Source organism: Humulus lupulus, chromosome 6 (genome assembly GCF_963169125.1).
Source record: "Humulus lupulus chromosome 6, drHumLupu1.1, whole genome shotgun sequence".
Classification (NCBI taxonomy): Eukaryota; Viridiplantae; Streptophyta; class Magnoliopsida; order Rosales; family Cannabaceae; genus Humulus; species Humulus lupulus.
Window position 1 is genome coordinate 222,185,787 of NC_084798.1, and position 16,994 is coordinate 222,202,780.

At 36.1% G+C, this 16,994-nt stretch overlaps 1 protein-coding gene across 1 annotated transcript; it reads left to right on the forward strand.

Moving 5' to 3' along the window:
- Positions 1-5,409: 5,409 nt before the first annotated feature.
- LOC133786168 (uncharacterized) lies at positions 5,410-6,840 on the forward strand. The gene has a single exon (XM_062225378.1). It carries the CDS (start codon positions 5,410-5,412, stop codon positions 6,838-6,840), a length of 1,431 nt encoding a protein of 476 aa, XP_062081362.1.
- The last annotated feature ends 10,154 nt before the right edge of the window (positions 6,841-16,994 follow it).

Here is a 16,994-nt window from a genome sequence, read left to right on the forward strand (position 1 = left end):
GAAGAAAAGTTTATAAATGAGATTCATTGTTTACTAATCTCCTTTGTTTTTTAGTGGTTAGATTAGAAGATAATATAATATCTTGAGTTTTTGTTATATGTGATTAACATGTAAATAATCTAGTAGATTATTGGGTAGTATGCTAGCATGTCATAGAACTTATTTTGTGTTAATGGGAAATTATTAGAATGACAACTATGAGTTTATATGACATGTATAAATATATTGATTTTGTGAATCAATAGAAATGTGAAATCATGTGTGTATGCTATTTGTAATTCATGTTTTCATATTAATAAAGAGCCATATTAGTATGATATTAGTCATGTATGTTGCAACTATGTGAAATCATAATCATGCAAACATTTGTGAGATGTTAATAGGTTTTATCCTATATTATTGTTAGTATGTAATTTGTGAATAAAAAGAATAATTTGAGAAATTAAAATTCTCAATGAAAGTGTTGAGCATCTCAATTATGAGATAAGAAAAGATGAACCTAAGGGGGTTACATCTTTTGATAAGTGTCTTGCCATTGCAAGAAAAATGAATCAAAGTGGATTAAAAAAAAATTGTGGGATGACATATTGACTCAATAGACTTATAGTCTAGAGTGTGGTCAAATAAAATATATTTGAGAATTATTTAGTGACAATAATTCTTAAATATTCAATGAGGAGACATTTTCAAAATTGGAGAAGCAATTTTGAATCTTTACATCAATGGTGAATAAAAGATAACTTTATTCATTTTGGTTAAAGATAGTGCTATGTTTAAATTAATCTCGATGAGGAGATAATTTTAAACAAAAACATAAGAAATTAAAGTGTTTAAATAAATCAATGAGTGTTTATTTTCTTTGATTTAAAGTGCTTAAAAAAAATCGACATTTTCAAAAGAATCTCAAAGAGTCTCTTAGAAAATACACAAAAGTTGTTTAAGTGATTTTGAGATTATTTAGACAACTAAAAGTAAAAGTTGCTTTGAAAGAAATGTGTCTTGCTTTAGCAAGTAAATGAATCAAGATAAACATTGAGGTTTTATCTTGAGAGTTTATCATGTGGCATAGAGGACTCATGATGAACTTTGAGAATCATAGGTCTAGATTTATCTTGGAGGATAAATGACTTATTAGAAATGAAGAGATTTCTATTTTAAAGTGATATTTTATTGTCATTATGTGAGAAATGTGGGGGTGATGCTCCAATGTTAATCAATTTATTTTGTTGTTAATCAATTGATTAATTTGGTCATCCTATCAAATAGGTGATTTGGAATTTCATATTCTAAATCACATTGGCTATATGTGTATAGAATGGATAAATCTAGACATGCTTGGTGTCTAAAGTTACTGTTTGTAATATTTTGATTCAAGAAGGAATCAATTTAAAACATAAATGAGAATTTTAGAAACAAAGAGATTTCTAGAATTAATATTCAAATGTTTATCTTGGATATTAAACTATAAAATAGTGGGGGTGTTGACTATTGTTAAAATCACTATTTTAAAAGGATAACTATTTTAATCAAACTATGGCTAGCAACAAAGTTTGAATAAAATAATGAGAGTGTCTAAGTATGCATACATGAGAAAAGAAATGATTCAAATGGAATCAATTTTACCCAAGAGATGGGACTTAGACTCCCTAAAGAGATTCACGGTTGATGGTAACCTATCTTAATACTAGTAACCAAACTAGTATTAGGTTCAATAGGTAATAACAAGTCAATTAAGTGAATAGATAGTAGTACTCAAATTTTGTCTCATCTGAGATATGAGTACTAGTGTGTTACCAAAATGAGGGTTAAAATCGAAAGGTTTTTTAATAGAACTCAGTCTTGAAAAGACAAGTATTTTAGGGTAACAAAATATTGTAAGAGTTCTACCTATATAGACTTAGGGGTGGTGCCGCCCCTCATGAGAATTGGGAGTCATTCTCAAGAAAAGTCTATGAATGGAATGTGCACATGGCCATTAACGGTGCAAAAACGAGACATTGAGGTCTCAAGTGAACATAGCAAAGGTGTGTGTGTTATCACTGGTTTGTTATCAAGGGATAGTGGTTCAATGCTTCGGCAACAAAACTTTCGACAAACTTTGTGATAATTACACTAAGGTAAAATTCAAGTCGAAAGACATTTTACTTTATGCACCAATGCAAATGTTTCTATAGAGAGTGATTATTTAATCAAGTGGGGGAATATTATATTTTAATATAATGTTTGATTGATTAAATAAGTGTTACAAAAAGTGATTATTTAATCTAGTGGGGGAATGTTATATTATTTCATATAATATAATATTAGATTAAATAATGTGACAAAATGTGATTTGTCACACAAATGTGATTTGCCACACCTTGTAACATATTATTGAGAGTCACAAAATTGGACACATGTGTGTGCCTAAATGTGACATATTTTGGAGTTACAAAATCAGTTACAAATTTGTAACTCCCAAATATTACCCAATAATGTGTATATTATATGTTACACATTTGAGATTGGATTTCATAACGCCATTATGAAATATGGTTGTTGGAGATATGATTTTAACCCCAATAATGTGTTTTGGGAGTTACAAAATCATTTGGGAGGGTTTGGAACCGTTTGGAAAAACAACACATTTTCAAGTGCTGAAAATGGGCTGTGGCCACGGCCTGGGGGACAGAGAGCAGTGGCCGCGGCCACAGGTGCATTTCAGGCCAAATTTTCAGTTTTTTCCAAATGTGTTGAACGGTTCTAAAAACTCAAATAACTCCCAAATCTCAATTTTAATTCCATATTAATCCAATTAAACATTTGTAACAACCATGGGGGTTGGTGGAATTTGAAATCCAAAGGGTATCTCAAACTCTATAAATATGAGCCTAGTGCTCACTTGTATGACACGCCATTTTTCATCCACAAATCACTTGGTTGAAAAATACACCTTGAGGCTTGATAATTCCAGAAAGTTATTTCCTATAGAGATCCCTTAGTGCTTAGAGAATAGGGGGAAAGAAGCTTTTGGTCAAAGGTCTTGAACCTTGTTCAATTTGGTGATCCCCACTATTCTACACTTTGGTTGTGTGAGAGTTTGTGTTTTCATTCTTTTGTTCTTCTTATTTACTTGTATTGTTATAGTATTGAGTTTGTAATCTTCTTCTTCTAAATCTTTTTATTTACTTGTATTTTGAGCAATTGAGTTGTAATACTTATTTAATCAATATTATATTGTCCATTGTATTTTTGCATAGAGTTGTATTTGGTTTTTCCATAATTCCATTGAGCAATAATACATATTTTCCTAACACTTACTGCCTATCTTCTGTCAAATGGATTCACCCGTGGTAGTGCAGATAATACTCTCTTTATCAGGTATCTAACTGATGGAATATTTGTTGCACAGATATATGTGGATGACATAATTTTTGGGTCGACTTGTGAGAGTGAGGTTACTAGGTTTGTGAAACTTATGCAAAGTGAGTTTGAGACGAGTCTAATAGGAGATCTATCTTATTTTCTAGGACTTCAGATTAAGCAATCAGATCAGGGAATGTTTATTTCTCAGTCTAAGTATACCAAGTCCATGTTAGAAAAGTTTGGTTTCACTCAAGTCAAACATGCACGCACTCCTATAGGCACCACCTCTAAACTGCATTAAGATGAATCTGGTGACCCAGTAGATCCAACCCTGTACCGTAGCATGATAGGAAGCCTGTTGTATCTCATAGCTAGTCGTCCTGACATTTCCTTTAGTGTTGGTCTATGTGCCCGTTATCAAGTCAATCCTAAACAGTCTCATCTTACTGCTGTCAAACGTATTTTTAAATATCTTGCAGGGACTATCGAATTTGGTTTATGGTATTCATGTGATACAAATATGTCCCTGGTGGGGTATAGTGATTCTGATTGGGCAGGGTCTCTAGATGATAGGAAAAGTACTTCTAGAGGTTGTTTCTATATTGGGAACAATTTGGTCTCTTGGTTTAGTAAGAAACAACATTCTATTTCACTCTCCACTGCTGAGGCAGAGTACATTGCGGCTGGCAGCAGTTGTACTCAGCTCATCTGGCTCAATAAGATGCTCACTGATTATGGCCATCCCCAAAAGTCATTGATCCTCTTTTGTGATAGCACAAGCGCCATTAACATTTCAAAAAACCCAGTTCAACATTCAAGGACCAAACACATTGACATACGATATCATTTCATTAGAAACATGATTGAGTCTAAATTGCTAACAATTTCTCATGTTTCCACTAATGCCCAGTTAGCAGATTTGTTTACAAAAGCTCTTGATGCTCAAACTTATGCACATCTCCGAACCAGCATTGGTCCCTGTACCATCTGAGAGGTTCGGTGTTTCGTCTGGTCACATTTTTTTTCATGCTTTCCCAAATTTGATTTTCCTAAGTTTGTGTGAATTACTTGTTTCTTGGTCACTGCTTCTTAATCACATTATTTTTTCCAAGATTTAGAATTGAGCCCTTATTTTCTCAAGCTCAAAAGGCTACCATTATTGGATGCAATGGGAAGAGCTTCCTTTGTACCATCATATGCCTCGAGGAGTTTGCTCCTCCTCTTGGTGTTTGATGAGCAAAATTAAAAGAAAGGAGACGGCTACATCTTTGATAATGAGTGAAAGCCAGTGCTGGGTATTTGGAAAACTCAGAGTGTTTGTTGTCAAAAGAGAATATATCAAATAAAAATACATAAAAAAAAGTTTTTTATGTTGAGTGAGTGGACCTCTTAATGATTTTGGTCCACATGAGGTCTTTTTGCACACACAAATTAAAATAATGGCTCAAATCTCTTGTTAAGAAAATTTTTGTGTGTGTTAATTAGGCAGTGTTTTTCAGAGTGTATATATCACAAACTTTTCCCTTTTTTTTTGGTAAGCATGATGTGTATATTTTGATCAGATATTTTAATCCATGTTGAGCTTATCAGAGTTGTTGTTCATAAATCTCTACTGCCATTCAAGTGTGCATATTTTTTACATTGGCTGTTTAGATTCTATTCTTGTTTCATTTAAAAAAAAAAAACACACACACACAAAATATGTCTTGTTTGGTCTTTCATATATTAGCGTGGGTTATTTTTCAATGGGCTTTGTCATTATTTTTACACGGTCAATATCTTGTAGGGGCATTCATAAGGTCATTGTATAAATATATCATCATTTGAGCTTGTGTGAGTTGTGTTTACAGTGGTCAAATTGCAGAAACCCTAACCGAGTGCGGCATTATGAAGCAAAGAGCCGATTGCCGTCGTTCCCGTCTCTGATCTTCTCCTGTCGTCGATGTGTCGGTCTCTCCTTCTCCGGAGGTGGCTATCTCATCTTCTGTGGATGCATCTGTGCCATCTGCAGTCGCCACATCACCCAGTTGAGTTGTATCCCCTGCTCTTGATCCTAGTGTGGCTATGGCTATTGTTTCGGTTCTGCCTACCGTCGCGGAGTCATCTCCCTCTTCTCCGTCGCCGTCCCTTCCAGAGGTGGTGACTGCATCTGTTCCTCTCATCAGTCCTTCGGTCAATGTCCTCCATGTTCGTCCGCCTTGTTCTGTTGGTAAGTCACCTAAACGTGCTACTCGTTCCTCTGTTGTGTCTGCGTCTTCCCCTGTTGCATCCTCTCCATTGCCGACCCCAAACACACCATCTATTCCTCCTCTTAAGTCGCCTGTTAAGCCGTCCTTAACCAAAACCCCCAAGACTCGGTCTGCCTCCAAACCCAACCCTAAACTCACACCCCCACCCAAACCCGCACCCCAACCCACAACCCGACCCGAACCCGAACCCAATCCCACACCAAAACCCCAACCCAAACCTCAACCCACACCCACCCCCAAACCCCATGTTCCTGTGCAGTCTAAAGGAAAAGCTAAAATGCATGAGTCCTCACCTCTCAACAAACCATCGGCTCCAAAACGTAAGCCCAAGGACACTCAGTTTGCACCCTCTCCTAAAAAGTCCAAGCTTACCTCTAGTTCTAAGGATTCTGTGTTGCTTGTTGATCCATCATCTATTCAATACTTTGTTGATGCTACCAAGGCCTCGCATTATCAGCGGTGGTTTGTTGTGCGAGACGTGTGGCCTGAGTATACTGTTGTTTTAGAGGATTTTCCTGAGTTAGTTGAACTTTTACAGTCTAGGCAATGGGTTAATACCGTGTCTAAATTGGTGTCTCCTCATCCCAGTCTCATTAGGGAATTTTATGCTAATTTAGATAAGTCAGTTATCGATGGGAAAAATGAGGATTGTCTTACTGCATTTGTAAGGGGTAATTGTATCAAATTTGCACCGTCCACAATATCTCGTGCACTAAAGGTTCCAAAAGTTCTTAAACCTGAATATAATAAATCATACCGTCCAGATCAATCTACCATGGGTCATGTTTTAACTGGCCAGCCTGATTATGTGTGGGGGAATCATGAGATTCCTGTGACTAAATTGACTCCTTTCTATCGGGTTCTTCATCGTGTGGCTCTGTATAATTGGTTTCCCAATTCTCACCTTTCATCTATTACCCTTGAGATTGGGAAGTTTTTATATGCTGTGGGTACTGGCGTGTCTATTGATTTGGCTACTCTCATTTATGATCGCATTGTTGATGTCGCCTCCTCTACCAGTACTCGTAACAAGTTTCCCTTTCCGAGCCTGATTCAGCAGCTTATTCAGCCTGCTAAACCACCGCTGACCACTCATGACTTCCAGGTTCCCAATCCTATTTTGTGTAAAGGATTTCTGGCTACTCTCAACAAGAAGGTCTCCTCCACTACTCCTTCTTCTTCGCAGTCATCTACGCTCAAACCTCCTATGTTTAAAGGTCTGTCGGATTCTAGTTGGCAAGTCTAGTTATATACTGAGTTCAAGGCATTCACTAAGTTTGTCGGATTCTACGCTCAAGCGACAACGTTATTTTTAGTCTTTAACTTATGTTTTTATATATTTTCCGCACTTAGCTTTGTATAAAAAATCATTAAAGTTTAAAGTTATGTTTTATTTTCAAACAACGGGATCCCATACCGTTCATTTATGTATTTTAACATTTACCTTAGAGTTTTTAATAAAGTTATGAATGTTTCTTATGTATGTTTTCTCGAAAATAGTGTCTATGTATAATAGTTTTACTGGTCCAAAAGTCTTAGAATTAGTTGGGTCGTTACAATAATGGATATTGTATTTGTGAGGCTTCAATCCTACCAACATCAACAGACATGCCTGATGAAACAGAATAAAGTAACACTGCCTTATCAGTATTTACTATAGTCAAATGACCATATAGGTGTCAAATTCGTACAAAGGAAATTCAACCAAATTTTTTTCTCTCTAATTAACAAGTTAAAAGGGAATCCTATTCTAGCTGTCCCATGAAAAGTCCATTGACTCCCAGCTAGAGTCAAAGCAGTCAAAATGTTATCCCATGCACTCTTCTCACACAAATTATCTTTCAAGGAATTGGTAATCATTATTTTCTTGTGTGGGCAACCTAAAGAAATCATTAATTGTCTTTCTATCAAAACAAACAGTTTAAACGGCGGTTGCACTCCCCTTAGTGCGGTCACACTACCTTGCGGATTCGGTCTGGGCCTCTGTGAGTACGGTCGCGGAAAGTTCATCGCGATCGCGGTACTGGCCCGAAAGACCATTTTGAGCCTTTTTCTAAAAAAAAAAAAGTTCTTTTTAATTTTTTTTTCTTTTTTTCTAATTTTTCTCGATTTTCACGACTTAGAGACTACAAAAACAATTCTGAAACTAAACTAAAAACGTCTTCTATGCTTCACACAAAAAAAACAAATATTTTTTTCTTTTGCAGAAAACACACTCTTGTTTGGCGACGCAATGTCAGCTAGGCGTGTCAAAACTCTCAAAATTGACCTTGAACATCTTCAAATTTAGACCCAAAAATATAATTTTTAAGTGTCTACAATTGAAACTCAAATTTCACATTTTCACTATGTAAAAGTACTAAGTGTTTTATATCTAGCTTGTATAATAAACACTTATCATTTACATTTAATCATTAATAACAGTAGGATTACTCAGTACTTAAGTACTAAAACCGCTGAAACCCCAGAGTGACACTTAACTCATACTCGAGTATGGTAAGCTCTGTGCTCCTTATTTTAAATTGTTTAATTGCTTTTATTTTAGTTGACGAAAATTTGTGTTAACAAAATATAAATTAATATTACAATAAAAAAATATTTTAATAACTAAAAATAAAAAATAATTTTTTTATTAAATAAACAAAGTTTTAAAAAAACTTAAACAAATATATCCACATCTTTATAACTCAAAATTGATTTATTAAAACTTAATTTACTTAAACATTTAAGCTCAAAATTTCATCTTTTTACTCTTAACTTAACAATATTAATTTTAAATAATTAAACTATAACATTTTAAAATAATATAACTATAAAAATTCACAAAAATCTATAAAATTAAAATAAACCTAATAAATTCAAAATTACTTAAAAACTTAATAAATCAATTAAAAACTCAAGAATTAAGCAACAATTAGCACATAAAAAGTGGTAAAATAACTCTATTTTGTAGAGTTATCAGTTATTAATATGATAATTATTATAACCTAAGGTTTAGATAAAACCAATAAGAATATGACACTTGTTATGAGCATGGTTATTCCTAAGGTTTGGATAGAGCCAATAAGATTATGATACTTGTCATATGCATAATTAATAAGGAATTATTATTTTAATGATAAAATAAGGGAAATATAAGACTTAGTCTTCACCAGAATCTGTTAGGAGCATGACATTTGTCACAATTTTTTTTATTTGTGGATTATGTTGTTATTTAAATAATTAAATAGATTTTTCGTAACTTTAGGGTACTGTAACTTCCGACCTATTTTTGACCCAGTTATGTTATGAATTTCGAAAAATAGTATTTCTAGAAAGTCGTAGATAATTAAATTAACTTTCTAACTGTATAAAGATGGTCTAAATCGGAGTCCTACAGCTCTAGTTATGTTGATTTTACTACATGTGAGTTTAGAGTTACGAGTTTTAGGAAGTTAGAAGTTAGGATTCTATTTGTTTTTATTATTTTTGTTTTTAATTTTAAAAACCAAGATTTGACTCCTTAAGCCTCTCTCTGAACAATTTGACCAAGTCCTAAGCCTTTGACTGAAGAATATTCAAATATTTTCAATTAAAATCATTATTTTTATTCAAAGCCAAAAATAAGATTTTTATTCCTAGAACTCTATAAATAGGACTTAGCACCCAACCCTTTCACTTACTCTTCAGTTGTGATAAGACTCCAAGGTATTAGTGAGACATAAGAGTGATACACTTGGGTTGGGAAAGAAAAAGTTTTACTATTCTTAAGCTTTACCAAACACTTGGGAAGTAAGGATTAGAGTATTTTAGTATTGGAGTTAGACCAATCTATAAGGTCAACAATGGTACCCTTATTCTTAAGTTCAATCCTGTTTGATTCCTTAGTTTCTTTAGTTTTCATTCAGGTTCTAACTTTTGTTATGGTTTTGTGGTTAGATTTTTAAGTTCTTTGAACTTAAGGTGTCTTTTTGGTAATATTTCTCTTTGTAATGCCCCAAATTTCCTAATAAGGTTTAGGACCTTAATTAGGAGGCCGGGAGGGCCATAATTGATTTATTATGGTATTTAATGATTATATGCATGTTTTCGTGAATTATATTATTATATGATGGTGAATGCATGCATATGGGAGTATTTATTATTATAAGGGTATTTTGGTAATTTGGCCACTGTGGGCGTAATTGTATATTTTGGGTGCATGGTTGTGATTAATTAATATAGCCACATTATAAGGTGGATTGGTTCGAGCTATTTGAAATGAGACGACCATGAGATGTAAATGTTCGGTCTAGTCATAACGGGTTTAAGTTCGGGGCTCGGGGTGAGTCTCGGGGTCATTTTGATGACTAGAGCATTACCGGGAATTAAAGGGTAATGGGATATGATTTATTGGTATTTGTGAATATTGAGATTAGCGGGAATTGGGAAGCGTTAATTACGATTAACGGAATAAGTGGAAAGTACCAATTTTACCCTTAAAATGGTTTGAGAAGCTTTTGATGACTTAAGGGTATTTTGGTCATTTAGGTTTGGATTTGTATGACTTAGGTTGGCTGCTGGCTGTAGAAGCTTGTGGATTAAATAGAGCCAAAACAGAGAGACTTTCTCCTTCCCGTACACCACCCTTCTCCATATTTCTTCTTTGGTGTTCTTGAGCTCAAAGTGGGGTATTAAGCTAGGAAATTCAAAGGCTGGGTTTGTGGACTTGGTTCAGCTAGTGAGGAAGGTTCAAAGCTGGTTTTAAGGTGAGTTCTAGTCATTGAATTCAGGTTGTGCTCTGTTTTCCTCTTTAGTTTTTCAGTTTTTGATTCTTGTTGGAAGATTGGATTTGAAGAGGTTTCAATTGATGCTTAGGTTGGGTTTTGATGAGGGGGAGTTATGGGTGATGCCTAGGGGTTTAATTGAGTGTTTGGAGGAGGTTTGGAGCTGATTAGAGGGTTTGGTTCCAAGGGAAAACGCAGGGGAACAATCTTGGGTGCGTGCTGACTTTTTGCCTGGTCTGGGCTAGGTGTCGCGGCGCAGCTGTGGTGCGCCGCGGCCCTTGGCGTCTGGCAGGGAGGTCTGCCTCTGTTTGAGGGGAGCGCCGCGGCGCAGCTGGGGAGGGCCGCGACCCTTAGGGTAATTTTGGCCAGAATGGTGTTTTAAGCTTGGGGATTCAAGCCTTAGGCCTCGGGGTTGTACCTAGTACCCGGTTAAGTGGGGATTGATGTCCCAGAGGCTAGATATTGGTTTGGGAACTTATGTTGACCATTTTTGTTGATGGTATCTTATATTTGGTTATGACTAGGTGACCGCTAAAGGACTAAAAGTTGATCGTTCTCAAGGGTTGTTCTTTAAATCATTCTAGCTTGAATCTGAGGTAAGAAAACTGCACCCTGTGTATATGTATGACATGCATGGTTATTCTTGATGCATGTCGGTTGATTATTATGTATGACATGCATGGTTATTCTTGATGCATGTCGGTTGATTATTATGTGTGACATGCATGGTTATTATTGATGCATGTCGGTTGATTATTAAATATAACATGCATGACTATTCTTGATGCATGTTGGTTGATTATTAAACGTGACATGCATGGCTAATATTGGTGCATGTTGGATTGTTGGATATATTGCATATGATGTATGAGAAACATGTGATTAGGACATGCTTTGTATACTGAGTATGATATCGTTCATAGCTCGAGCCCCTATGGTTGTGCATGGTCCTAATTGTACTAGTATCTGTTAAGTAAGCATGCTGAACACCTTGTTTATGAGTATTGAACATGTGATATATGATTGGTGGCATGACTTACTTGTGTATGGCACTGACTAGTCAGGGACCGACCCTAAAGTCGAGAATCATGCATTGAATGGCTCTACGGCATTAATGCTGGATAGACCCTAAGGTCGATGAACATGCATTGAATGGCTCTATGGAATTAATGCTGGACCGAACCTAAAGTCGATGAACTTATAAGCGCTTGCCTGGTCTAAGACCAGATGATCATGGCCCTGGTGACCCTACCGTCACATGGCTAGGGGACGCTGTCCACAGTTACGACTCTAGAGTTGGGAGGAAGGTTATGTTGGTGACCATTCACCATACACCTATCCTGCTCAAATTTATGAAAGGTTCTCATATCAGTTAAGCCCTGGTGACCCTATCGTCACATGGCATGAATGAGCTGTACCTACTTTTGTGACTCTTGCTATAGTCACCTATCTATTTTGGACTGATAGTCCTGGATGATTATAATGGTCATTATTGATATTATATCATGCCTTATTGTGTTTTCTTGCTGGGCTTCGGCTCACGGGTGCTTTGTGGTGCAGGTAAAGGCAAGAGGAAGCTGGACCATCCTTGAGTTGGAGAGCTTAGGTGATGACGTGTACATATGTAGCTGCTCGACTACCACGGTCAAGGTTTAAAGAGGAACTAGGGTTGAACCCTGTTTTGCTGCTTAGAACGGCCTGTTGTAAATATTTTCTGTAATAGACTCTGAAATTATATTTTCGGGATCCCAATGTATATATTAAACGTTCTAGTGAAACGTTACCTCTTAACCAAAATTTTAATCCCTAAACCGCTAATCATACTTAGATACACATTTTCGCCCAAATGACTCGATTAGCGAGTTTAGCACTGTTTACAAGGCACACCGTAACGGTCCCTGGAGTTGGGGCGTTACACTCTTGGTGGCTTAGTTCTAGTCTTTTCATCTCTTTCTTTTAAGAAATACTCACTATTCTATTGCTAGTTTTAGGAGTATTCCAAGCCCCGCATTTGTTCTCGCATCCCGGTTTTGGTAAGGAAAATAGGGTAGATCTTGTATGTTTAAATGGTATGTTATGCTTTTATGTTATGTTATGTATAATATGTTATGATAAGTTTATGTTTTAATATGTTATGTTATGATTTATCCTACCTCAAATATTAGACAGGGGACGTAGATGTGTTATCATATACTACATGTGATTTACCTTACCTCAAATATTAGACAGGGGACGTAGATGAGTTATCATACACTACATGTGATCTAACCTACCTCATACACTACATGTGATTTACCCTACCTCAAATATTAGACAGGGGACGTAGATGAGTTATTATACACTACATGTGATCTAACCTACCTCAAATATTAGACAGGGGACGTAGATGATTTATCACATGTCATAATGGCCATTGTTGGTATAATCTTATATGGAATATGTTATAATATGTTTATAACATTCTAAGCCTTTGACTGAAGAATATTCAAATATTTTCAATTAAAATCATTATTTTTATTCAAAACCAAAAAGAAGATTTTTATTCCTAGAACTCTATAAATAGGACTTAGCATCCAACCCTTTCACTTACTCTTCAGTTGTGATCAGACTCCAAGGTATTAGTGGGACATAAGAGTGATACTGATTAGTGGTGAAAAATACACATTTATTGATTTTAATGGTCAAAATAAATTAAGTTTTAATTAATATTTTCGTAGAATTAATATGATTTATTTTACAAATGAAAATATGTGATTATGATTTAATTTATTTTATTTTGTAGAAATTAAAGTTGTATTTTGGCACTTTGAAATGAAGAGAAAAGAAAAAAATTTAAACTGAAAAAGAAAGATGAATAAAATGACATTTTTAAGAATTGTTGCTCAGGCCCAAAGGCCCAAACTGTAACGCCCTGGCTACCCCGGAAATTTGACTCGCTACCTGAGTCATTTGGTCAAAAACGTGCTCTAAGTGTAATTAACAGGTTAAGGCATAAAACCAATAAAAAGGAAATGGAGATTTTATTACAAACTGCTCTGCAGAGCTAAACAAAACATTTACAAGTGGTTCTCAGTACAAAATGGTCATTACTGTTTCAAATTTACAATCCCGCCGACCTAAGCGGTAAAAATAGGATAAACCCCCTAGTTCCTCTGAGAACTCCTTGGCCGTGGTGGTCAAGCGGCCGCATATGTACACAACACCACATCAGCTCTCCACTCAAGGCTAGGTGAGCTTTTCTTTCCCTTTACCTGCACCACATAGCACCCATGAGCCATAGCCCAGCAAGAAAACATAATACTTTTCATAAACATTATCAAATGATTATCATTATAATCACACTGAATCATAAAGCTTTCAAACAAGCAAATGAACAACACATGATTTTAGCGGGAGAGTGGCTGTTAGGTAAGCCACTAGCCTCCAAGCTCTGTTTTCTAGCGGGAGAGTGGCTGCTAGGTAAGCCACTAGCCTCCAAGCTCTGTTTTCTAGCGGGAGAGTGGCTGTTAGGTAAACCACTAGCCTCCAAGCTCTTTTTCATTCATCGACCCTCAAGGTCGGTCAGGCATTAATGCTCCTTGAGTCATTCAATGCTAGTATTCGATTAGATCTAATCTCTGTTGGCTTGCGTGATTCACGCTAAGGCCATTCTGACAAATAAATCAGCGCTACCTGACCTGTGTCCAGTATCACTGCCGAACCTGACAAATAAGTCACAGCTTCACATCTGATACTAACACTTTTGTCGATTCTGTATTCAATCCATGTCCATATTTATACAATCAACATGCCTCACAAATATCCATGCATGTCACACTTTGGGTGCAGTTTCTTACCTTTGTTTCGAGCTAGAATGAACAAAAGAACGACCTTTGAGAACGGTTTAGCTTTTAGTCCTTTAGCGGTTACCTAATCACAACACATATGGGTTACCATCAATAATCATGATAATCAAGGGTTCTCAAACCATTATCTAGCCTCCAAGAGATCAATCCAAACTAATCCAAGTAGTAAGGACACTCCCAAGGCCTAAAACTAGGTTCCCGGGGTCAAAACGAGCAAACGGGGCGAAAACAGGGCAAGGGCTGCGGCCCTAGCACCTTGGGCCGCGGCCCCCAGGGTTCTCTGAGGCTAGGGCTGCGGCCTGGGCCGCGACGCCCAGCAAGGCCAATTTCCTGACACCTGCTTCTTCGAACTAGGGCCGTGGCGCTCAAGAACAGGGCCGCGGCCCCCAACCCTGGGCCATTCCCAACCGCGTTTCTAACACTTCAAAGCCTCTAAAAACATACCTAAACATTCCCCAATCATCAAAACAAAAATCCCAAGCTTCCCCATGCATCAAAACCCTCAAAACCCAAGGCTCGAACAAACCGAAAACTCAACAATTCACAAAATCAATTCAAAGTTTAGAAACTCGGAAAAACTCAAAACTTAAACTTCGATTACCTTCTATTGGGTTGTTTTCCATCAAATCCTTCGGTTAAGAAGCTTCTAATCTTTCCTAGGATCGCTATGCCTCGATCCTCACTCGATTCCGACTCCTAGAACTCAAGATTTCGTCAAATGTGCTCCGGGTGGCGAAAATGAACTAACGAAGGGGAATGAGAGGTTTTCTATCGTATGTTCTATCTGATAAGCTACTTCAACCTTAAGTAACCTCAAATAAAACCTAATGCTCGGGGTCCCGAAAACACCCCCGGGGACATTATAGTCAAAACCTCCAGAATTCCACCCTGATCTCAAATATTCCAAATTTATCACCAAATGAACATTTCTATTACCCCAAAATTGACCCCGTTATGGTAAAACCACTAATCCACTAAAAATAACCGTCTCATGTCGCTTAGCTCGAATATATCTCCATAATAATAGAATCTCATTCACAAATCATATCATGCACCCAAATACACAAATTACCCTCAACGGGCCAAATTATCATCACACCCCTGTAACTGTAAATATGGACTCGTATGCATGCATTTCATATCATATCATAATATAATCAATATATACATGCATTTAATCAATTAATAACATAATTAAGCAAGTATGGCCCTCCCGACCTACTATTTATGCCGTTAGACACATCGGAGAATTCGGGGCATTACACAAACCAAAGGCCTAGCCTCATCTTTTCTCCTTGCCTAGCCGCCAGGTGTCACTGCCACAGCTCGCCATGCGTCCCAGCACCACTTCTGCCATGCACCTCTTAACGTACCAGCAGGCTCCAACGTCCCTCCTTCGGCCTAGCAGCTTCACTCCACGTGTCCCAGCAACAAGCAGCCAAGTGATGGGCCCAAAACGGGTATGTTTAAAAATTTATAAATCGCAAGCGCACGAATCGTTCATATAGAATAGTGATCGTGTAAGTAAGGATGTCGAACCCAAAGGAGTTGTCTAAAATTGAAAAGAGAAAACTATTTTAAATCAAAAGTAATAAATTCTAACCTAGCTCCAAAGATTGATGAGTTTTAATATTATGAACAAAAAATAAAAGATTGAAAAAAATAAAGCTATTTAAGAGAATAAAAATAAAGCAATAATGAGTTGAAAATAAGTGTTAAAAGAAAAGATTATTAAGATACTAGAATCCACAAAATGTAAGTTTAATAATATTTATTAGTATATTGATTCCCAAGTTTTAGTGATAGTTAAAATAATTTAAACTATCATTTTCTAAATAGATTTATAATTTTAAGCACAAATTACTTCTAAAAAGATAGATTTTTTCTTCACTTTTCAAAATTATAATTTCAAAGCATTTAGTGTAAATCAATCTAATAAAATAAAAAATAAATCAACGAACATTATTTATAAGGCAAAACATAATATTTTTGTTCTAAGCATGGATGTGTACAATTTAATGACACATCTTACATAAAGAATATTATGTTTATGCACTAATGAAGAACAAAGTGTAAATATGTTCTAACAATCTAAAATACAAGATATTTAAGATGAAAGAAATATATGAAGAAGAAAAATCCATAAACTTGTTGCATTACAAGGGAAATCAACATACAACATAAATATTACCTAGTTACAAGTTTCTTCATCATGATCTTAATAATCTTATGAAAAAGATTAGAAGCACATAACTAGAGTAGAAATTACAAAATAAATGACATACATACTTGCAAAATGCTCTTGAAAAACCCAAAATGGAAGAGAGGATGGTAGAGAGAAAATGGGAGAAAGGAAGATGGTAACCAAAAATTAAGCACCCCCAAATGGTCTTGAAATACCATATTTATAGCCAAAATGAGATTATTAAAATAATCAATTTAAAATTAATTAAATTGATTAGATTAATTAAATAAAATAAATATGGTATGTAGGGGGTAATTGTAGGAGTGATGATGATTTTGGGTAAAAATTATGGGTAAAAAGTTGACATTTTGAACATAGGGGACAAATGGTACACTTAGGCAATTTTAGGCTCAAAATGGGAAAATGCAGCTATTTGGCTGCTGGTGGCAGGCGGCTGGCATGCGTTGGGCTTGTGGGCTGGGCCGAGTGGAGGAAATGGCAGCAGCTGGTGGCTGGTGGATGTCTCCGTGGGCCTGGCGCTGCTGGAAGAGAGATGGGCTTTGGATGTTAGGCTGGCCCGTTTTGCTGAGCCTGCTGAACGTGAGCTAGGCAATATTGAAGGACG